This window comes from Cavia porcellus, unplaced genomic scaffold (assembly GCF_034190915.1).
Source record: "Cavia porcellus strain 051 isolate PalLab524CR breed Dunkin Hartley unplaced genomic scaffold, mCavPor4.1 scaffold_1, whole genome shotgun sequence".
Classification (NCBI taxonomy): Eukaryota; Metazoa; Chordata; class Mammalia; order Rodentia; family Caviidae; genus Cavia; species Cavia porcellus.
In genome coordinates, this window is record NW_026947484.1 from 123855363 (window position 1) to 123880019 (window position 24657).

The following is a 24657-nucleotide window of genomic DNA, read 5'->3' on the forward strand; positions in this document are numbered from 1 at the left end:
CAGAGATATGTGTGCACCTGTGTTTACAGCAGCACAGTTTATAATACCTAAATCTCAGAAACAACTCAAATGCCCATTAACCAAGAAATGGATAAAAAAGAAGTGGTATTTTTTGGAGTACTACTCATCCATAAAGAAGACTGAAATTAAGACACAGGTAAATGGATACAATTTGAAAACATACTCGTAAGTGAAATAAATATGATTCACAGGCATAAATATCATATTGCCCCTCTGGTATGAAAACTAAAACAGCAAATAAATTCTAAAATGTACAACAGATAATGTGAAATGGGAAGAAATTATTCAAAAGGAAAAAAGAACTAGGATGGGTGAAAAGGGAAAAAAACAGTAGAGAAAAGGAAAAAAAATACAAGTCAGTAGTACCATTCGTATTTCTTAGTTCTTTCAAAAGGAGTTTCTTCTAAATTTGATTACAGAAATTTACACGCCCGTATCTTACACCAAGCAACTACTTTAAAGATAACAACATGTGATGTACTAACTAGTGTTATTCTCCTATTATTTTGTTATGAACTTTTGTTTCATCTTTGTACCATAAAATACAAAAAAATTAAAGATACCATACAAAATATAAAATAAATTAGTAGAAATCCAGATTTTTGCAACCAGGCTTGGTGGCGTATGTCTGTAATTCCAGCACTTAGGAAGCTGAGGAAGGAGAACTGCCCAGAGTGGGAGGCTAACGTGGACTACACAGTGTGTTCATTGTGTGAGAATCTGTTTTAAAAGATCAAAAATAAATAAGCAAATAAATAGATATAATCACATTTTTAAAAAAAAGAATTACAAGTATTTCTAAAGATTTGGTTAGGAAGATGATTCTGAGAAAATTTACAAAAGGAATTTTGCATAAAGTAATCTCCCATATACTAAAGATATTATTTAATTTATATTGCTTTAAATGCCATAGTTTCTCCAAAAATAAGACAAGAGTAAAGCATCTATATCCAGCAGAGTTCAGTCATCTTTTTTCAATAGGGTGCTACAGAAATGAGATACAAATGGCCTGGCCCAAAAGTCTGAGAAAATGGAGATAAGGAAAAATAACAGATATAAATATATTTATAAATGAATGTGATGTATGTACCACGTGAATGATTTTTAAATATATATTTGATTTCTATGGTTTCAAAAACAAAGAAAGGATACACTCAATGGTGGATAATTATGACATATACAAACTTCACAAATATTACTTTCAATTTAAAATTTGTTAACTAATCAAATCCACTATCAAGTCTTTCAGTTTTAGTTTATTGGTATTTCATGCAATGATGAAATTCACTTTTTCTTTAGTAATACAGAAATGTGAAGCAAATCTATGCTCCTTATAAACTGTAATTCAGGGAAAAAAATATTAAGAACTCATTAGTCCCTGGAACAACATCTGTAGTCAACAGATACTCGACCTGTGGGTTAGTTCAAGCAGTTTAATACTTGATTCATTCAAAAAGGCAATGCTTATAACACTCTATAGAAATATTAAAGAGCTGGAATACAAGTTCTTCTGGTTCTCTTCCTTTCAACACAATAGTTTACAGTAGTGCAGAAGGATCAGGGAGACTCGCAAAACTGTAACAAGAGAGGGAAGGAGGAAAGGAGGAGGAATTGGGTGTAAGTTTCACTAAAATTGGCAACAAATTGCCTATCATGGACTTTATTGAGAGTAAACATCCCAGCTTTCCATGTTAGAGAATAAAATTTTGCCAAGAAGAAAAGGTAAAAATAGACTTTAATAAAAGAAAAGTACAAAATATACTCTCTCAAAGTACAAAACATTATTGTGGTTGAGACCCAAGAAATTCAGTGCATTAAGCAGACAGAATTAAAAGATGGTATTAAGGAAAATAAAATAGACAACGGTGACTGGCATCAAATTGTAAAGATGATTTTTTTTTTTTTTTTTTGCCATGAGAAAAGGTCTGATTTCTGAAGGCAAAGTGGGGACATAAGACAGGCAGAGGCAAATGAGGGCATAGTTTTATTTTAAACTAAAATAAAATCTAGAACTAATGGAAAAGACTGACTGAAAGGGTAAAAATTGAAATCAAGGATATGAGTTAAGACATTAGAAGTCAAGAAGAAAATGGAAAAACTCTGTATGAAGTGGATACTGGCAAAAATAAAGAAAACTGAATAAATTAAAAAAATGTTTTGAAGTAGGACTTACATGACTTCAACACATTGTAGATGAAAGTGGAAAAGAGTTTTCAGACAACTTTCACCTATTCCGGTAGGGCAAATAAGACCAAGATTGAGATAGGACAATTAAATATGGGGGTTTCATAGTGACCTATTAGAGCTTCAATGACAATAGAAGTGAATTTGCAGATAAAAAATGAAGACTGTATTCAGTATGTCTCAGAGCAGTTGAAGAAAAAACTAAGGCAAAATTGTGATGTTTACTCATTTGACAATTATCTCATAATGTTTTACATATTACATAAAGTAATGTGGATAATGTATAACATTGAATCTTATTTTATGATTATTAAATGAAAGAGGAAAATGAAATAAAATAATACAAACTATATTCACTTCATGAATATGGCCATGAGTTTCTATTAGTCATAATTGATATATTTCACTTGAAATGTAAGAAGCAATATAGCTCTTTTTATCAGAGCACAAGAAAATATTTCCAACTCTAAACCCTTCTGTTTCTGTACTCATTAGTGCATCCAATTAGTAGGAACCAGGCATTGACTAATTTGATTGACACTGTTTATTTTATCTCCCACACTGTGGGATCACCGCATGAGAATAATGAAAAAAGCTGTAATTTGCAAGCATGGAGAGCAGAGCTATTTATTGTCACTATACTTACAACTGGTCCTGGTGGGCCCTGGGGACCTTCTCCTCCTTTCAGACCAGGTGCACCCTGGGGAAAGTGAAAAAACAAAGAATATGAATAAATGTAAATTGAACATAAATAGAAAGTATATGATTAATAAAAATTAGATGCCAGGAGGCAATATTTCCTGATAGAAATATAAATACTTATACATATATATAACATATATAATGACAATCAAATGCATTTGCATGTATATTCTAATTACTCATGACTCTAGTTAAGATCTGAGAAAATGCATCGCGTAAGATGCATTGTCTATACCTGAGCTCCAGGAAGTCCTCTTTCACCTGGGAAACCACGCAATCCTGCTGGTCCATCTTTCCCTGGGATACCCTGAGGTCCTAGATCACCCTAAAAGCAATACATATCAGTCAAAAAAGAGCAATTTATATACATTTCTATGAACAAAATAAGGCTACCTGCAATCTACTGTTATATTTTAATATCATTTGGGATTAGGAATATTGTATGAAATGTCACATACATTAAAATGAAGTAATAGTATTTAAAGACATATATACAAATATAAATGCATGGTTTCTTGGTCAACGAATTAACTGGTATTATTATTATTCAGTAATGTTTTATAGTACAACAATGTCACACTAAATATTTCCCTGGTTCTAATTTAAATTCTGATAAAACATACAATATCTGTATACAGATGACAAGAAATACAATGAAAAGCAAATGAATGTTCTGAGCTAAAAATATCCTTGAGCTTTCATACCTTTGCACCTTCCTTTCCTGCGGCGCCAGGAAGACCTTGCTCACCAGGAGGGCCAGGAGGGCCAGGATGCCCTCGTTCACCTATTGGACCAGTCTCACCAGTGGGTCCCTAAATTATAGAAACCAAACCACATTAGACTGCTTCTTTATTTTAGGCAGGTAAACTGCAAACTCAAATATTGCTCATTTTCAGAAAAAACGATAACCATCATTCATTTTCATGACATTCTTCCCATAAAGCACTGAAGTAACATTCTGATAAAGGGCTGAAATGATTATATATAACCTTAATAGCCATGGGTACAAGAGGAATGTATAAATTCTACAAAGATATTTGTTTTGTTTAACACTAGATTTGCTTCAGAATAAGGCAAGTTCAATGCCTTAATAATTTAAAACTTTGCTTTATAAGTACAGTTAATTACATTCCTTTTTTTGTAATGTGTCAAATCAGTTTAAAAATGAAGAGCTACTAGTGCCAGGGTGGCAGGTACTCAATGAATCATTGTATGATAATAAGCCTAGGACTTTGGGTACCCACACAACAGAAGTGGTTCTCCTGGGAGTTTCCTCGCACTGGAAACTTTCCTACTGATAGTTTATATTCATTTGAGAAGTCTAAAGAATGTGGCAGGCAGATCCTGATGGTAGTGAGTTTGCTCCAGCAGTTCTTTGAGACCTAAGGCTATAACAAATAGTCAGCCGCCTTAAATTGCAGCAAATGCCAAAGTGAAAAATGCCAGGTCATTTATATGTCCCCTGAGTGGGGCCGTTTTGTGGGACTACAGTATAATATGCCTTCAAGAATAAATAGGGAATGGTGACCAGTTATTCTCTATTTCCATTCAGAATAAAAAGCAAAATGGGTGATTTAAATTAAAATTATATAAAGTAAAAAATTCCAGATGCTACAGTTGTTAAACAGTAGGATGTTTTACCAAACTTGCTTGCATAATACCATTCCCAGTTATTTTCTAAAAATGTAACATAGTTTTACATATTTTAACATTTTGGCCTTGGGTATATATATATATATATTGTATATAATTATAATTGATAAGCACTCAAAAAGGATTATCAGCCAAAATGTATACATGCTTACACTCAAATTTCCCTTATAAAAACAAAAATTTTCTTCAGTTCAAGAATTATTCTTTGAAATAAAATGACCACTCAATCCAAACCTTTTCACCTCTGGTACATAGATTTCTAGAAAGAAGATGTGGACTCTACTTCTCTCTGTATGTGTCTGTGCATGTATTTTTGTATGTGTACGTTTGCGTGTAAAAGTTGCAAAACACTGAGAATTAATTAGAGGTGCAGAATAGACTATGGAAAATAATTAAATTATTAAAACACTTGCCTAACTGCTCTGACTCTTTTTCTATGTGTTTTAATACTTCGCATAAAATTCCAATTGACTAAATTAAAAGAGTTCTGTCTATTCAACATGATTTGACAAAGAATAAACAGATTATTTTCTATTCACATGAATTATCTGTAGCTAAGCAATCCCTAATTCGAGATATTGAACCAATGTTGGAGAATTTCTGCCACCTCTCCTGAGACACATACTTGTCTTTGCCAACATTTCTCATATGCTCAAGGAAAAAAAGTATTTTATTTTTGATATAACTAATTGTTATAAAGACAAAAGATGTAAAGGAATGTAAAATATAATATAAATATTAAATTTTTAAAATATTATATTAAGATATTTACATTTTACTATATCAAAGTATATAACTATACTTGTAGACCTAAATTACATTAAAAACACTGAAATAACTTTGTGATTTTAAATTTTGAATACCCAATCTATTTAATAAAGAATTTTAGTTTGTTTTTTTAATTAGACATTTAAAAGGTAGGTAGTATTGTAGACAGATTTTCCTGTTAAATTCATTTCAAAGTTTTTATATGTTTTCATGTTTACTCTTCCTGCTTATTAAAACACGCAACAGAAAAGCAGTTTTAATTAAGCAATTGTTTGCTGAATTGCATTAGATGTTGGCAATACATATTTTGAGTCATGAGAAAATGGACAGATTTCACAGATGTTCGTAAGGTGAAAATATAAACATAAATATAAATCTTGCTACAAAAATAAAAATACCTGTGGTCCAACAACACCACCTGGTCCAGGGGGCCCAGTCTTGCCTTGAAATCCCTAAAGAAATAAAATAGAATCTGTTATTATACTCCGATTTTTTAATTGAAATTTTGTTGCCTTCTCTATTTCACCTTGTAATATCATAGTTAGTACCATAAACTTAAAAAATAAGGCAACACAATCACACAGAGGTAAAAATATCCTCTTAACACTGTTTCACCAAACCAAAAAATATATGGAATTTTAATGATCAATGTTTATGGATGAAATAAGTGATAATCTTCTTTTATTCTTTAAAAATAGTCCACTGATTCTTTACACAGTAAAAATCTATAATATGTGATATTTATTCATTTTTTTCAAGTGCAATCCAAAAATCTCATAATTTAAAACAATATATCAAACTATTTATAAACAAAACATGGTATATGATTAGCAATCATTTCAGTTTTCTTTATCAACATACTTTGTTAAAAGCCAACAGACTTAGAAATGCACCTTTCAATCACTGAAATATATTCTGGTTGATGTGAAAAGAATATATTCGCTACATAAAAATTTTGGTAATATATTCGATATCTACATTTATCTAGACTTCTTGTGGATTATTTGTTCTATATAATTGTTAGAATAGACAAATTATTTTCATATGAGTTAAGTTAAATTTCATATTTGTACAAGTAGACAAAAAAACACTCCCAAAGAATTGAAATAAAGCAAACAATGTTTGCAAAAATTTTACTCATTATAACATATAATCAGACTATAAATAATAAAATTAGCAAGAAAAATAGAAACTAGTAGCCCCATAATATTCCAAATGTCTATGACTAAATTAGTTAAAGTAACATTTATAAGCAGATAAAAAGGAAAAGAATGTGTACTTATAATATTGCAATTAATGCTACAGAAAAAAACTGATTTCATATATTTTTAAAATTGACTAATTCTTAAAACTATTCAGATTTTATATAAGTTATAATAGCAAATCAATTAAATCTGAGGGAAATTATCCTAAAGCTAATCTAGCATTTTAAAATCAAAATCATAATTTCCTTATTTCAGTTTTTAGAAACTCACAGGTTACTGATCAGATTTACAAATTTATATACAAACATGAACACAAAGTAAACACATATATATGTGTGTCTATATGAGTTTAACAGCACATGTACACATGTATACTGCTTCCTGGATTATGACAACAACCTCCACGACCCATTCTTAAATCTAGGTTCATAAAATATTCCACATATTCCAAATTATTTCTAAATCTCTAACTGTACTAAACTCTAAAATTCAGTAAGTGCCTATTTGACATTTCCAGTCTATAAAGTGCTCTCTCTTCAATATTTTCAACATGTAGCTTGCTGAATGTGTCTGTCTTTCACAGTCCTCTTGTGTTCTTTCCCTTTTTTAATATCTTAGGATTTGTTTGGATCTTTACTCTGTCATTAATTATAGGGTCAGTTGAGGAAATCTTTCAAAATACTGCTTTTTCTCTCTTGCCTAGTAGACTTGTGTGATTCGAACTGTAATTGCTTTGATGATCAGGATTTTCAAATCAGTTTCACTCAATTGTTCAGTTTAGCCAGGATTATCATCTTATACAAGAAAATCTAATCAATTTATTGCTAACCACATACAGTGCCAAACATTATCAGTAAGAAAGTTCAAAACAATCACAGCTCAGTCTGCAACCTCCATCACAAACTTTGCTTTGAAAATGTATTTCAGATTTTTAGTTATGTTCACCTTTTCATCTATCTTTGATACCCATATTTTATATTGCACAATTTATTCTCTCCAATGAGGCTGCACTTCAAGTTTGACTTGAAGTGGTAAATGCAGCTCTGAATTAAAAACAACACAAATAAATAAAATCCTATAAAGCTCCTTTTCTTAGTTACTGTGAGAGCAAGAATATCTCACAGAAATGATTTTAGTAATAATTGACTGAAATGAATTGATTAAAAATCAGTATTTAATTGAACAAAGTTCAACAGAAATTTACAACACACACTTGCATCCTAAATGGAAAAAGAAAAAGATTGTTTACTAGCATACTTGTACAGTTGATAGACTTGAAAGAGCACCACTTTCTGTATGCTCGTTCAAGAAACTCAGTGTTTACAATTATCTAACCCATCTGATGCTAGGGCATGACAAATAAACTATGGACAGTAAAACTTTACAGTTCAAAATGCAGTTTACTTGTTTCAAACTCCCTATTGTAATGCTATATTTACCACTTAATTTTAAAGTAAGTTAATATAACGTTCAAAGTCCCTGAAAAACAAATAATGTTGTAAATCCATAGGTAGTTTGGAAAATATGCTGCTAATCTCAACAAAAATAGAATTCCTATTCTAATCTTTAAAGGATTAAATTAATTTTAGTATCAATTCTGGATTTGACATGATGTCTCAGAGAAAGACGGGTTATTTCATTGTAATAGGAACTATTTCTAATACTTCCTGTACAACTTGAAAAGCTTCAACATGACAAAAAAAATCAAGACAAATCTGAATAATATCTGAAGGGAGACAAACCTCAAATATAATAAAAGAATTTCTTCTTTGAAATTGGATAACACATTTATAACAAAGCTTAGCCAGCTTTAGATTTTAACTCTTGCATGAGGAAATCTTTTGAATGCCAGTCAGCATGGATAAAGGCAAGAAAGAACAGTTCCTGGCTATGAGGTGATTCACTTAAAAATGGATGTGACACCAGGAATATAACTTTTGAGAAATAATTCTGAACTATCCCATGAGAAACCAATAGATAGAAACACTCTTCTTAGAAACATTAGCTAATATGCTATTTTTCTTCTTTGTTTAAATTTAAATGTTATATATGATATGGCTATTTTGGACAGAAAGAGAAGCCTGATCAAATCAAAGAACAAAAAGGATTTTTACTGTGATAATTTGTTAGGTATTTCTTCTTCAAAATACTTTATGAAAATATTCTACATTTATGACTTCATTTTAAATAGTGGCTACAAAATTTAAAGATAAATACATTTGAAAATTTGAGTGTGGTTCCTCTTTTAGAGAATTCAATATTTTTCTCCTTACGTAGCTATCATTTCCAAGGAGAAACCCCAACAATTTTATAATTTGATCCCATTTGTTCATTTTTGATTCTGCTTCTGAAGATCAAGACTTCAAAATCTGGAGCCTTGTTAATATGATGTTGTAACCTAAGAATTGTCACTTGATGATTGAGATAGTAATCGGGTGTTGCTGACAGTCTGTTTCTCCCACGGCAGAAAATTAGTAAAAACTGTAGATTCATTATCAATTCCAAATTATGTTGTCAAGCTGGAAGAATGTCCTAATGTGATTGGGGACCATGGAGTCAAAGGTAGATTTTATTGTAGCTTCCTTAACTTTTATCTACTTTTGAAGACCTACAATGTCTCCAATGTTTTGGTTTTGTCGGTTTTATTCTTTACTGTTTTGTTCAATTGTATTATAACTAACGATATAGGCAATTCTATTAGAGATAGCGGGAGGCATTATGGTAACCATTGTTGATCACCTTGTATTATGTTTTTACATTATCTATTATGTCCACCCTTTTGACTTGACCGATTCTGTTCTGTTATGTCACATTTGGTTTTACTCTCTTCCAAAAAAGTAATAAGAACCGTGGGAGCAATGAAACCCAAAATGTGTAATAGTCATGGTACAAAAGAGAGGAAAAGAAAGTGCTCCAAACTATATAACTGCATGTATATTTAAATGTATAAGATAGAAAATGATATCACAGAGTTTTATTGGAGCAATGAACAGAACTGTTTGCAGTATCATTGATGGAATGTCCACTTTACAAGCTTTAATTTTGTGACTTGAACAATTATTTCTAAGATGACAATATGTAATCCATTAACTAGTGATTTCCTACTGTTCATTTTTTTCTGTAAATCTGTATAACTTGTACTCTTTCCCTGCTTATTTTTTTTTCTTTTCTCCTTAAATAAAATTAAAAAAAAAAAAAAGAAATCTGGATAAAGTTACCAACATGAGGGCCAAGAACTGATTCCAAGGAAACACTCAGACATAGGAGCACTTCTAATTAGAACAACCCCCTGGGACAGCACTTTTTAAAAGTATAGCTAAATAAACAAACAAACCTACAAGAATCCTTAAACTATACAGAACTACCAGCTTTTCTTCTGCCTAAATTATCATATACATTATGAGTTATTGAGACAAATTTTAAAATGTTACATTCCTTAAAGTTTTTAAATAAAGTTAAACTGTATTTTTTAATCTACATTTTTCAATTGACATAAGGAGGATGCATTTGACATACTTCCAGAATAAATGTACCTTTCTGGTTCTAAAATCAGCAGATATCTCATCATTTAGTCCAACGTTAGAAGAATGTTGTATTATGTGAATTATCTATAGTAAAGCATTTCCTTTTGGTAGGAGGCAGAGATAGTTCAGATGGGACGTATTCCTAAGACTTCAGTGAAAGGATCAAGGTGACAATCTAGGGCTGGTATTTGAAAATTAATGGGGCTTTCTCCATCAGCTCATTCTTAGAGTGTTGATGTTGATAATGAGAACAATCATTTCAATTAACACCCTATATTTTTCTTAGCTGCAAATTTGGATCTACTTATGTATATAGAATTCTCTCCTTATTGTCCCCAAACTGATAACAGCGAATAACAAAGCAGCCTCCTGTAAACCGATGAGGTACTAAAGAGAAATTTTCAATCAAAAAATGAATTACTTACAGTCTCTCCACGTTGCCCAGGGTGTCCTGGTAGTCCATCTTTCCCAGGTGGACCCTGAAATCACAAATATTAAACAGCCTAAAACATAATTACTACCTGAATATTTTTACAGTATGAATATTTCAGATGAGTTTTTATATTTCATTGGACACTGGATTTTGATTTCCACATTTTTATATATGGTTAAGTGAACATATAATCATTTAACATAACTCTATAAATATGACGAGTAACAATATTTAAAGTTCTATTCTAAACATTATATACCAAATGAATTTATTTTAATTGAACTTATCTTTCAAAAGCATAGTTGTATCTGTTTACACTTTTTTTTGCAAAAATGTTGGTTTTCAGTAATTGACTAATACTTTCCCCTTTTTATAATCACCTGTTCCTAATTTGTGTGTGCAATGAAACGCAAATAATAGGAAAACACTGTCCTCTAGTGGTGAGCCGAACATGTTACAAGAATGAAGAGGAAAGAACACTACTTTTGCTTTGAAGTGCAAGAAACAATTTATTATGCACAGTTCTAGCAATCATCACAGCAGACTTTGCTTAAGCATTTTCTTAAGTAAACCCTTTTCAAAGCAAAGCAGTAATTAAGAACTAGAGAGCAAATCTGCCAAAGGGTGCCATCTTTTGTCATGTGTGGATACATGAAGTTATTAACTAAGTACTTAAGGCAAGGAACTCTAAACAGTTCCTACATGTTAAATATTTATAGAGATAGACTGCTGCATTAGACTTTCTTATAGATTGCATATAACCTTGGAAAACATTAAAATTTTAAAATATAACTAATAGGTATAAATCCAAATATTTCTCACCTTTCTGGATAAATTGAAGGTGATCGTTTTAATATAACCTTCTTAAGACAACTGCATACCACTCTTTATATGTTAATTATCTGAGTGAATTTATTTTGAAACACCTAAATTTATTTGAAAACACACACACACACACACACACACACACACACATATATATATATATACTCATTATTATGGAATGAGTTTGAACTAAAGGTTTTATTACAGAATAAGCTCATTTTCATAGCTTGCTTTCTTTCATCAGAACAAGGCTTTCTCTAGGTTGGCATACTTCCGGGGAAGTCTTGGCATGCCCAACCTGAACCAGCTCTGCTCCCTGACCTCATCAGCACTGACAGACTTGTTTGTTATCACCCTTAATTAAAAACTGCCACTCTGTTTCACAAGATGACAGCTTGACCAGTGATTGTTCACATTTTCCAGAACCACATCTGTAATTCTGAACCAATTTTCCTCATAAACACCAATACTTATTTTTAAAAAGGTCCAAAACGTTCTTGGATGTAAATTAAATATTTTTCTGCCAAAAAGAAATACTACAAATTGACACATTAGTCACTAGGTATATGAAAATGGAAGAAGTCTGTGCTCAATTTGGAGGTAAAACTGAAATACTTTAACTGCTAATAGACTTCATCCAAGTCCAGTTTTTCGAAATAGCAATTTGTCTCCAATGATGTGTCTTGCAATCTATATAACACATATATATGGTACTAACAAATCTGAAATATAAAAATTAAATACCTGATTGTGTTTGCTGATATAGCATGTATCAGCATTTAACTACAAAATTATAATCCTTTTAAATAGTGATCTTAAATCTAATGAGGTCCTCTTGGTGTGAATGCAGTGTGATTTTTCATGGTGTTTCCACATAGTCTGAGGCAATGGGGTTAATGGGCTCATGAAAGAACAACAGCATCATTTTTCTTAGCCTAAGTGTACATTTCTAAAATTAGGCAATTAATTTAAAAAAAAACTGTAATGGCTCCACACCACTAATTAATAAAATACAGCATATTAATTGAAAATAGTTATGGAATTTATCCAAAAATAAGAATTTTATTTATCCAAATATGCTGCTCCTTTGATTCAGTTGGTGTAAAAAGAAAACAAATTCATCAAAAGGAAAGTGCTCTGATATAGCAAGAAATGCTATGAAGACACTTTATAATGATTGTTTAGGGATGTTTTCCCACCCTGGCTGATACGGAGTTCTGACTTTTTTCCTTTGATAAATAAAATGTTCTTCATAAAAGTCACGCTATACATTTTAATCACTTCAAACAGAATTTTTCTTAAGTGAGATGACTACATACTTTTCAAATATAGAAGCATTAACATGAGATGAACAGAATCTAAGAATCTAAGCAATCTACATGTGTCTGTCAGTATATACAACTTTTGTTAGGTTCAATGATAAATGAATCAGTCTGTAGGACAACATCAGTTCTACCTCACCACCTGAATTTCTTCCATTTCAAAATGAGGAAGGCATCTATTTTCCAAATTTTATAAAATCACATACAAGTGCAGTGTTTTATTTAACAGTGAAAGTTACGCTGCATATCAGGGTCTTGTCAATGCATATTTTTAAGGATAGGCATTTATTGTATTATTGATACTTCTTGGAAATAAAATGAGTGTAAGATCAATAGCTCATATTGAATAAACTCATATTGATAAGTAAGATCAATAGCTCATATTGAAAGATACATGAGCGAATAACTGAAAAAGTCTAAGGAAAATTAGTCAATGACTTTCTTTGACAACCAAAATATATTACAGGGGGAAATAATTGAGAACAATGTATATGAACATAAATGAAAGAATAATATTGAGGTTGCATATCTTAATGGACTTCTAGAGGTTAACCATAATCTATGCGTGTTGTATGAAAACACAGAACTGCCCATCAGAAAAACATACGCACAATCGTAAGAACTTTGTTTTGGTTCTTTATGAATTTTAGCACAGACTGAACAGTATATTTGGACCAAAAACGTATGCTGTTAGTATCAGTGTTACATTTAATAACAGGTTATTTGGATGATCCTCCTCTGTAATATAGATAGCAATCATTTACTTGATATGTTTGAATAAAGCAGAACTGTTCAGTGTTAAGCAGTGTCAAAAATTATTGAAAAAAGTGGAAACTGCCTCATAATTCAATATTTAATACACTTTTGTACTTCAAAATAAATAATTCACCAGTGAGTTGTATGTGCTCATTAAACTTTGGCCCATATTTTCTAGTTCAAGCATAAGGAATGTTTTACAAACTTCAGCATGAATCAGAAATACTTGGAACATATGTTAAAACAGGAACTGGGTCTCTCTACTACAGAGTTTTGAGTAGGAAGTAAGACCACATTTCTAACAATATAATAGATGCTACTGACATTGCTGGGCCACAAAATACATTTTCAGAACTTCTGAACTACACATATGGGTAATTTGATTCTAATTTAAAGAAATTAAATAGGTTCCAAAAAAGAAACAAATAGCAAACAACTAAATCACACTGTTTCTAGGAATATGTAAGTTTGAATATGTAAGTTTCAATTAGCTTTATAAAACTACAGTTATTTTAAAGAGAGTATTGATCTGTTGGTAATGGTTTCATAATGGTTTGGAATGATCTTCCTCTGTAATATAGATAAGAATCATTTCTTGATATGTAATTCCAGCATTCAGGAGGCTGAGACAGGAGGATTACCATGAGTTCAGGACCATCCTGGGCTATACAGTGAGTTCAAGTCCACCTGAACTGCAAACCAAGATCTTATTTTAAAAATTTTAAAAAATGGAGAGAGAATGAGAGAGAGATAAGACAGAGAAACAGAGACAGACACAGAGATACAGAGAAAGACCGAGAGAGTATTGATCTAAACAAATTTTATAAAAGTATGTAATTTCACAAGAATTAACTTTACATTTCCTAAGCAAAATGCATTATTAGAGACATAAACATGTTGAATAAATAAACCTTAATGTTACATAAGTAGTATTGGAATATTGGAGGCAGTTAAGGAAAATATAATTGAACAGGAATGGAAGAATTTATTTGCAGATGGAAAATAAAAGAGAAATTCCATTTCACCAAACATTTACTATGTGGTAACAATCTTAATGTCATCAACAATAAGCATTTTGTAGTAGAAGAGTAGTTGAGAAAATAATATTTATACTGTTCAAGTTTTTGATGTAGTTTAAAAGAACATTTAATAAGACATGTTTGAATTATATGCAGAACAGTCTGTGAACTTCATAAATTGAAAATTTATTTGTGACCTTCAGTCCTTCAATTCATTTTTATTTTATGGGTAATTTACTAGTATTTAGATATAAAATTTATTTAAAATATAAAACAAGAAATATAGAAATACTGTTCAATCGTAGGGGGAGAGATACCCACAGAGAGAGAGGGGGACAGAAGACAGAGAGACATGGAAACACTTACAGGAGGGCCTTTTGGTCCAGGGAATCCAACTGGACCCTGAGGTCCCTGAGGACCCTGAAAATAAAAAGCAGAAGAGAAAAATAAACAATATATCTTAAAATACACATCATTATATTTCTACTTTATTTTTATAACACAAATACATGGTAGCATACAACTTGTTAACTGTAGAGACAGAGCTATGGAATACAACATGATAGTAAGTGTTGTTAAAATCAAAGCAAAGCAGATGATTTTTCACTATTTAAAATTGCACTTTACACCAATGTTTTTACTTCTGGAGCACAATAAATATTTAAAGATCATATAAAAAGTATATAGAATATATATGAATCATGAAATACCATAGTGGTTTTATTTTTTGTTTTTCACTTTTAATATTGGATGGAAACATTCTAAGCCTAATATTCTAAGAGAAGATAATTAAATTCTATAGCATTCCACAAGAAATGTGTTTTTTTTTTTGTTGTTGTTCTTCTGCATGGGAATCTTTAGTAAAAGGTGAAAGATTTATACAATCTGAAAAAAGCCAGAGTTAAAAAAAAAAAGAAAAACAAAAATTCTAATCTCTATTGTTTATTTTTCCATCAGTACGTATTTGGCATGTTTAGTTTGTACCTGTACATAATATATCTTGATCCCTATTTCTTTTCAATTATTCTCCCATCTCTTCAACTCTTCTTCCCCTCCACATTTACAAAAGCTTTATTTCCATTTTCCCTCCATTCTCTCTTTTAAAAACAAAATCCCCCAGTCCATTGCTCCTCTTCCCATCTGAACACGTTTTCTGTGCTTCCAATACCCGGTATATCCTTCGTTTTGCTTCTCATTTACTCTTAGAATTTCTCACACAAGAGAAACAGTACAATATTTCAACTTGCAAGTCTGATTTATTTCACTTAAAATTATGGTCTCAAGTTATATCTACTTACTAAAAAAATCAACACAACTAACAGGGAAATAAGTATTTCAAAAATTCACAGAAAATAGATTTAATTGGCCTCTATATTTAAACTATATTTTGAGAGTATCAATATATTATTTTCTTTGTATATAAACTTCTTTGTTAGACAATGAAAGAAACTTATTGAAGAATTATTCTCATTAGCATTCAGTCTAAAATGCATCATTCATGGCTTGATGTTCAATGAATTATATTATTCAAATTTCGTATTTTCATATATTTAAATGCACAAAATAGACCACTGTACAGTGATTGTGTTGCTGAAAATGAAAGAGCAGGCAAAAGGCAATGTTATATTCACATAGAATAGTTATTTTATTTATGAATTAGACTCAGAATAAAACACAATAGAAATATAGTTTCATAAGTAATAGAATTACAGTAGAATTTATGCATTATCAAAAATCAGTTTGCTAACAATGGTCTTAGTAGAAATTATTTTTTGAGTTTTATCAATTTAGCCTTTGCAAGGAAAATATGTCACTCTTATGTCAATGTTCTGAAATCACCACAAGTTCTTGCTACTATTAGCACCTGGAAATTAAATAAATAAATAAATAAATAAATAAATAAATAAATAAATAAAGATGCTATTGTGCTATTTCTGGAGAGCCCACCCGACAATTTAAAGTGTACTTTTAGTTTATTTCATCCTTTTTCCCTCACTTCATATGTGGCCTAAATTCACTTTACACAGCTATCTTTCTTTTGTTATTCTTATTTACATCTTTAATAAATGTAAAATTCTGACATTTACGCACACACAAATCAAAAATTCCAAAAAAAGAATCTTCACATTTTCCAGTTTTTAAAAGTGTATCATGAAATTATCAAAGTATTATGCATATTTTATAAATTTACAAAATTTTTAAATTGACATTAAACTATGGAACTATTATTCTTAAAATCACTATATCTTAAAAAAATTTAAAAATCATTTTATGTGCAAAGTTTTTAGACAATATTTTGCAGCAACTACTTCTCTAATTTTTAAAAACATCTATGCTATATAAAATATTGCTAGTTTTCATAACATATAATTTTGAATTTAAAATCTTTTGACAAAATAATTCCAAAGTCACTACTTCAGAGTAAATGAAAAAAAAAAAACTGGAATTGTACTGTTAGAAATTCCAAGAAAAGAAAAATTCCTCTTCATATTAATCAAAAAACAGGAGCCCCTTATCTGCAGTTTCGCTTTCTGCAGTCATTCATGATTCATTTTGGTCTGAAATTATTAAATGGAAAATTCCAGAAATTAACAATTTATAATTGGTAATGTGTGGCTGGTTTTAAGCAGCAGGACAAAATCACATGCCCTGTCGTTCATTCCTTTATTTAGTATGTCCACATTGTGTACACTACCCACTCATTATGCAATTAGTAACCATCTCAGGTATGGATGCTCTGTCATTCACCCCAATGTTAGTGTTCAAGTATCCTTTCCTTTTACTTAGTAACACTCTCATAGAATAAAGGGAGTGATACTGGCAATTGTATTACAGCAATTTGAACTCTATTTCATCATTATTTATGTGTAAGAATAGGCCATACATAGATTGTATAAGGTTCACTAGTTTCTGAAGTTTCAAGCACCGAAGTCTTGAAAGGCAGACCTGACAGAAAAGGGGAACTACTGGATTCTTTGAGTGATGTAAGGAAGTATTTAAAAATACAGCTTAAAGATTGTATCAGAAGCCAGTTAGGGTCATCAGATAATATATACATGTCTAGCCTATTCTGCATTTTAGGTAGAAAGTGGTTTTTAATATGCCTTAATTACTACAACTGACATAGTTATGACAAAGTTACTCAATAAAATTGCAATTTAATTAAATATTGTGCTTTGTTGCTTTGTCTTGATAAATCTGGACATTTTAAAACTATTTGTAAGCGATATTAACTATTTAACAAGTATATATGATCTTCAAATCATCTTGTTTTTGGTACTGAGGATCGAACTCAGGACCTCATCAAATCATCTTTAGGAAAGACAAATTTAATTTTCAGACTTTTAAATGAAAGTGTGGACATTTATATATAATTACCTATTAATGTATTATTATAGGAGTCCTTTAAAATAGGCAAAAACAAGAACTATAATTTCTAATTCAATGGTATGAAATTCTCACCCTGAACCTACCAATTCACATATTTAGGGAAAAAAATATGATGCGGTGTAACTTTCAACATTCTTCAACTGTATCTTTAAGACACAATCTAAAGTAGTTCATAATATTTAGAGCTTCTTTCCACTAAATGAGCATATTAGGAGAAAGTTCCCATTTACCATTTAGACTATGGAAAGGATATTCTTTCTACACAGAAATGTAAAATGTACAAATATTTATTGAAAATGAATCTTTCTAAACTAACAAACAAAAACAAAACTTTTGCTTTGATTCTTTTCTCACTCTCTAATTTTTATACTTTTATCAATCACACTGGTCACACTATTGTTTCCTAATTAAAATGTAGTATCTCTAAAAGTGCACTTATTTAAAGTGATACTACTGAACATAAAATTTTGTAATGCATAAACAAGTTACATAAGGAAATGATTTTTGCTTTAAAAAACTCAGCTGTGCTGTAACTTGTTAAGTTGTTGGAATTTACTTCATGATTCAACCATTTTAATTAAACTATATATTTTTATTAAAATAGTTTTAACTGCAAAATAAATACATTTACATGTATTATTTATGAATTTCAAATGTACAGGACAAATAGACTTAATATGAGAATAGTTCACCAAGAATGAGCAAAAGTTTGAACTTAATTAAATGAGCAAAAAACATAAAGTAACCAGAAAAATGTTTATTACTATGCCTTATGTACTTATATTCTTGTCACAAATAGAATAAGTTTTATTCTTTGTTTCTTGCTGAACTATTCCTAATTCTGTTTCAAAAAAATGTTTGTTTTCTTTTTCATAACACAACTGTATAAAATAATGATATTGAAAATATATTAATATGACTACATAATACTGAAAAATACTATAGGATTATATAAAATTATTTTCTTCCAATATAATACATACATCTATATTTAAAATTCTTGCAAGAGAATAACATTAAAGAATCTGGCTTTTGTAAAATGCTGCATTATCCCAAAAAAAGTTAGCCAAAGGGCTTATTTGCTTACCAGTATTTGGCTTGATTTTATATCAACTGAAAATCAATTAACTAAATAGTTTTTCTATTTACTGGAATAGATATTTTATTTTGAGTTGAAATGTGTATCGATTTTGGCTTAATGGCCACTGATAGCTTGCATTTTTACCAGCATAATGTTGCTGGTAAGTCTATGAACAAATTGAGTATTTACATAAAAACAAGACAAGTAGATGATAGGGGATAGGTACACTTGGAATAAAAAAGAATACTCTGAGCTGGATTAAGTGTAAAATCTTAGGTAAATTACACACATTATTTCTCTCATTTCTGTGACAAATTAGTTGCATATAATGGTTCAAGCTTTTGATTGATAGGAAGAATAAATTAAAGAAAAATATTTTTTTAAACTGTGGATGAATGTGTACACACATCTCTTCCCAGAAATTCAAACACTTTGCAACAAATATACATTCATCTTATATTAGGAGATTGTATTATACTTACTCTTTCACCTGGAGGGCCAGGAGGACCATCACCACCAGAAGTTCCCTGGCAAACAAAACAAAATCAAAAAAAGAAAAGAAAGAAAGATAAAAGAAAAATAAGTTTTGATTATTTCTGACCACACTCTTCTTTCAGAAGAATTTGCTGCAAAAATCAAAAAGAACTAGTCCCCACAATACCTTTGGCCCTGGTTTCCCCGTGGGACCTCTTGCTCCTCTAGAACCTCGGGGACCCTGCATATGAGAACAAAAGAAAACATAATCCAATCTAAGCAAATGCAAAGGCACAAAAACATTATTTTGAAAAACTAAATGTGAAATGAACATCACTAGTTTAAATAAAGGCACTCACCGTTGGTCCACGTTGACCCCGAGGGCCTGGTTTGCCAGCTACTCCCTGACAAAGACAGTTCAAACACTTTCAGTACGCAGTATACCACAGTCGGCTATGAGTCTGGCGGTCATGCAAACTCATTTCCATTAGCTAATTCGATACAATGTATTTATGTGTCATACCCGTGCACCTTTCTCCCCATTGGCACCTGGAAACCCAGGAAATCCAGTAGAACCCTGAAATTATAAAAATATGCAACAATGAACGTGGTAATTAAAATTTGCTAGGCATAACTTGTGATTTTTTTTTTCCTGGAAACAGTGATTCTGAAATAGCTGGCAATGTTTAAGTCAGAAATACAATTATTAATCATGTATTTAATTTTAAGACACCATATGATCTCCATTTATGTATTTGAAAATAAACTTACAATGCGATCTGAAATCCTGGAAGCAGTAAAACGTGAATTGATAAAACATGTTTTAGCATTATCTTTAAAAGTAAAACAATCAAATATCTCTAATTTTAAAATAGCATTACAGACCATTACAGGTAAAATACATTTTTAACTCAGTCTCCATCCCTGATTCAAAGTTAAAGAATTTTTTTCATTTATATAAATAATCAAACATAATGGAAGGAATATTAGAAACTAATTCTTGAACTAACTTTGTATACATACCATCTTAGTTGAATATTTTAAACTTTTAGTACTGAATTAAATCATATAGACTGAAAAATTGTCCACTATATTTTGATTTGTCCTGTGAATGTAATCACACTTTGCTGACAGTCCAAGTCACAACTTCATAGTAAAACCTTGTGCTTGGAATTCCAAAAATCTAAATTCAAAACTTATGACTTTCATATATGGACAAATTCAGCTGTGTACATTTTTTTATGACTTAGTGACTAGCTTTCTCTTCTACAAAATGAAGGCAGTAATTACATCTTATGGTTATTTTGAAATCTGTGGGAGACTGGAATAAAGAATATAGGGTACAAAATGGTAATAACATAATTAATAATGATTATTTTCAAGTGTAGTAGTAAACAGAAGCAATATTACTTTACTGTAAAAATGGCCACAATTTCAGACAGATTACAATAATCTCCAATACTTAAATTCTATGACTTCACTTTGTGCAATATGCCCAAGTTTTTAACTTCTCAGACTGTCCTTTCATTATGACTGAGGCTGGTTTGCCTCTTAATTAAATCAATACATAGAGTAGATTAAGGGTTGAAATTCCATTCCTTACTTGCAAACTGAAGACATTGGAGGATTTCCAAATTTTCAATTTTCCTATTGAGAGCATTGCATGAATTAAATGTAATAATGTTTTAAGTCTGTAGCAAAGAGTAGCAGACATTCAGATTTTTATATATTACCCTATATATTAAGGGGAAAAACAGCAGTCTCTTTTGACTTCAGTATATTCCTCACTTTTTTGAATCAACTCATTTGCACTGAACTACCCCTAAAAGTAACGTGGCAAGTGGTTTCTCTGTATCAGAAAAATCTGGAGTGTTGCTAAAAATGTGAGTTATCATGTCATACTCCAGATTTACTAAAATGGAAACAGACTCTAATGCAGGGAAATCTAGGAATCTTCTATTTAGGTGATACTATTTAAATGTTTGGGAATCCTTGGAAGTTGATTCTTAGACATTCACAATAAGAATAGGTAAAAATAAAGGATTACTAACATATGAGAGATAACTAGCTCCATCGAAATTTCAAGTAGTGAATATATTACATACTTAGTAAAAAAATGGATACTAGTGATTTCTACTATCAGTTCTATTAAAACAGGTCAAAAAAATGTACATAATATCCTTATAACTACTGAAGGTCAAAATAACCCAAAGTATGCATTGCTATGTTTCCTTTTATGATCCAGTTTTCAATATATTCTAATTCTTAATGATAAGAGTTAAGTTGTGACCACTATGAAGACAATTATTTGGATATTTAATAATCACATCCTGGGAAGAAAATATCCATTAATTACATTTTTAAAGGGTTTTCAAATCTTTTCTTTCTTCTAACAGTCAGAAAAAGTTACATCAGGTATACTTTCACTGTGTGATCATTCTAAGAAGTTTACATGTTAGTATAATACAATATGAAAATAATTTATATGAACAAAATTTTATTTGGCAATGAACAGTTATGTATCTATTATAATACATCAGTAATAGTTATGTAGTCAATTAAACAGAATGCTCTTGTGCATAAATTTATAATACTCTTATTATATCATTTGCTCTAGGAAATTGTCTGTAAAAACAATACCAAAATGTTAAAGCACCAATTAAGCAGTTTGTAATACATAAAAATCAATTTTTTCCTTTTTCCATTTAAGAATTATCACCAGAAAATACACAGCTTATACAATAGCCAGTATTATGTATGTTTGAATAGAGAAAACAAAAAATACAAAACTACAAGGTCAAAAGATAATGGTGATACCAGTCAATAAATGTAAAATTTTCAAAATCACTTTAAATACTGTTTGAATTATAAAAGTACACTAACTTAAAATAAACTTAACATTTTGAAACAGCTATTATTGCATAATACATTTGGTTGTGTATTTTTTAATACCTATTAAAATTTATACTGCTTCTAAAACATTGAATAAATTGAAGGTCTAATTACTGCCCCTACATTGCTTCAAAGAGATTAACAGCCAAATTTCACTTTTAGTATAATCAAGACAGATTGTTTAAAATTCATTTTCTTCCAAGAAGGGGGAAAAATGTGAAGCTATCTTTGATCTTTGCTGTGTCCTACATTTTTGATTTAGAAATGAGAAACCTAAAAGCTTTTTGATGGTTAAAAAAAAAAACAGTTAAGAAAAAGGCAATATAGAAGATAATGACTAGAATTTCACATATTCAGGTTAAAGGGTAAGTATGATTCAGCTGGGGAGAAATACATTTCTTTAGTCATTCTGTTACACTTTGCTAATAAAAAGAATTTAAATAATGTTGATTACAGAACTGACTTTAGAGTAACAGTAAAAAGATCAGAATTTTAAATAAACTCATAAAATAAAATTCTACTTATTCAAGTAATATCATGACAGTTTTCTACATATTTAAATCAAAACAAAAGAACATTATAATTGCAATTCAACTGGGGAAATAGAAGAACTTATGGACTGGGTTAAGCATAGCTTAGGGTCATGGGTTATTCAGTGAATGTCTTCTTTTACTCATAATATTCGTGAAAATTCTTCACATTTTAAAGGAAAGAAACTGATGGCAGAAGTCAATATATTAGAGATAATTCTTAAAAAGTAAAATTATTGATTACTATGATATTTTATTACTTTTAAAACACAGATGGCATAAATCTTATCTGGGAATAAAATGTGCATCTTACCACAAATAAAAAATAATTTCCTGGAATCTCAATAAAAATTAAAAGACAAAACAACAGAAAAATCTAAATATTGCTATTACATGGCAATGATTGACACAGCACATGCAGATCTCATCTGTTCAGGAGGTGGACATTATGTCTTTCATTGATTACCTGTGCAAGTTATTAATAATGCATATGTAAGGATACTGCATATCCAGGACTTACCCAATAACTGAACAGGTCAAACTGGGATAGGGAGACACATTTATATATAAAGAGAGCCTCATGCGGGGCTGGGGATTTAGCTCAGTGGCATAAGCACCTGCCTTGCAAGCAGGCGGTCGTGAGTTCGATCCCCGGTACCGATAAAAATGAAAAAGACAAAAAAAAAAAAAAAAAAAAAAAAAAAAAAGAAGAGAGAGCCTCATGTATACAGACTTAAAACTATGAACTATGCTGTAGTTGACAAGCCATAAATGGGTATGCACATATCACTGCAATACAGGTATTCAACGTTTACATATTAATTCAAGTAACCACCTTAATATAAATAATAGAAGTATCAATACAGCCTTAAGAAAATTTTACGATTAGAGATAAATAGTACATCAAGGTAAACATACCATTTTAAAGCCATCTTGTTTTTAATAATTAAGCTAGGTAAATTTCAAATATCCAAAATCAGCCAGGCATGGTGATGCACACCTGTAATCCCAGCACTTGTGAGACTGAGGCAGAAGTATTGCTGCCAGCTTGAGGCCATCCTGGGCTACACAGTGAGTTGAAGGTCAGCATGAACTACATAGTGATAGCCTGTCTCAAAGAGAAAAAGAAAAAGAAAAAAAAAGAAAAAGAAAATAGAAAAGTCAAGGACAAAGACAAGGACAAAGGCAAAGTCAAAGACAAAGACAGAAAAAAACAGAAATTAGCTTCTGATATGCTAGGTTGATATGCTAGGATGAATCCTGTTTTGCTAAAAGCTAGATCCAGGTCCATATCTCTATAATATGAGATTAGGACCTTATTTGGAGAAATAAAAAAAGATCTTCCACAAATGTAATCAAATTAAGAATCTTAAAATATCTTCCAAAATTCTTTAGGCTGTTCCTATGTCCCATGACAAGTGTCTTTATAAAGGACAGAAGAGACGATACAGACAGAAAAAAAAGTCAGCTGTATAAAAATGGGGCAAAGCCTGGAGTTACACAGCCTCAAGCCTAGCAACACCTGGAGCCATGGGAAACCAGAAGGGGCAAGGACAGCTCCTTTCCTGGAGTTACTGCAAGGAGTAAGACTGTGCGGATACCTTGACATTAGATTTCTGGCTTCCAGAACTGTGAGAAAGTAAGTTTCCATGGTTTTAAGTCAAGTTTGTTGTGATCTGTTATGTCCATCCTGGGAAACAAACACTGGCAGAGTCAGTGAAGGGGGTGGAAATTGTATTACATCTTTCAAAAACATGAAGTACTGATTAAAACCCTCAGGGAGATTCAAATGGAATCAAAAGCTATTACTGATCACAAGTCATCACCATTCATTGTATAACATTAGTAATTTCTAATAGTCCTCCTTGGAAAGTCCTG

The 24657-nt window shown here is 30.7% G+C and overlaps 1 protein-coding gene and 1 non-coding gene across 6 annotated transcripts in view; both read right to left on the reverse strand.

Moving 5' to 3' along the window:
- Positions 1-24657, reverse strand: part of Col11a1 (collagen type XI alpha 1 chain) — a 201995-nt gene that overhangs the window by 70156 nt on the left and 107182 nt on the right. For all 5 annotated transcript variants that reach the window (XR_010049335.1, XM_063255044.1, XM_063255037.1 and 2 more), the window contains 10 exons: positions 19881-19934; positions 19717-19761; positions 19545-19598; positions 19366-19410; positions 14779-14832; positions 10483-10536; positions 5727-5780; positions 3612-3719; positions 3143-3232; positions 2852-2905 (listed from right to left, as the gene is read on the reverse strand). Coding sequence is in view for 4 of the 5 variants with exons in the window: in XM_063255044.1 (XP_063111114.1) it covers positions 2852-2905; positions 3143-3232; positions 3612-3719; positions 5727-5780; positions 10483-10536; positions 14779-14832; positions 19366-19410; positions 19545-19598; positions 19717-19761; positions 19881-19934 (612 nt within the window). In the remaining variant the exon portion in view is untranslated. The remainder of the gene's footprint in view (positions 1-2851; positions 2906-3142; positions 3233-3611; positions 3720-5726; positions 5781-10482; positions 10537-14778; positions 14833-19365; positions 19411-19544; positions 19599-19716; positions 19762-19880; positions 19935-24657) is intronic.
- Positions 15203-15315, reverse strand: LOC111754377 (U5 spliceosomal RNA). The gene has a single exon (XR_002789069.1). It is a non-coding gene; the product is annotated as a U5 spliceosomal RNA (small nuclear RNA).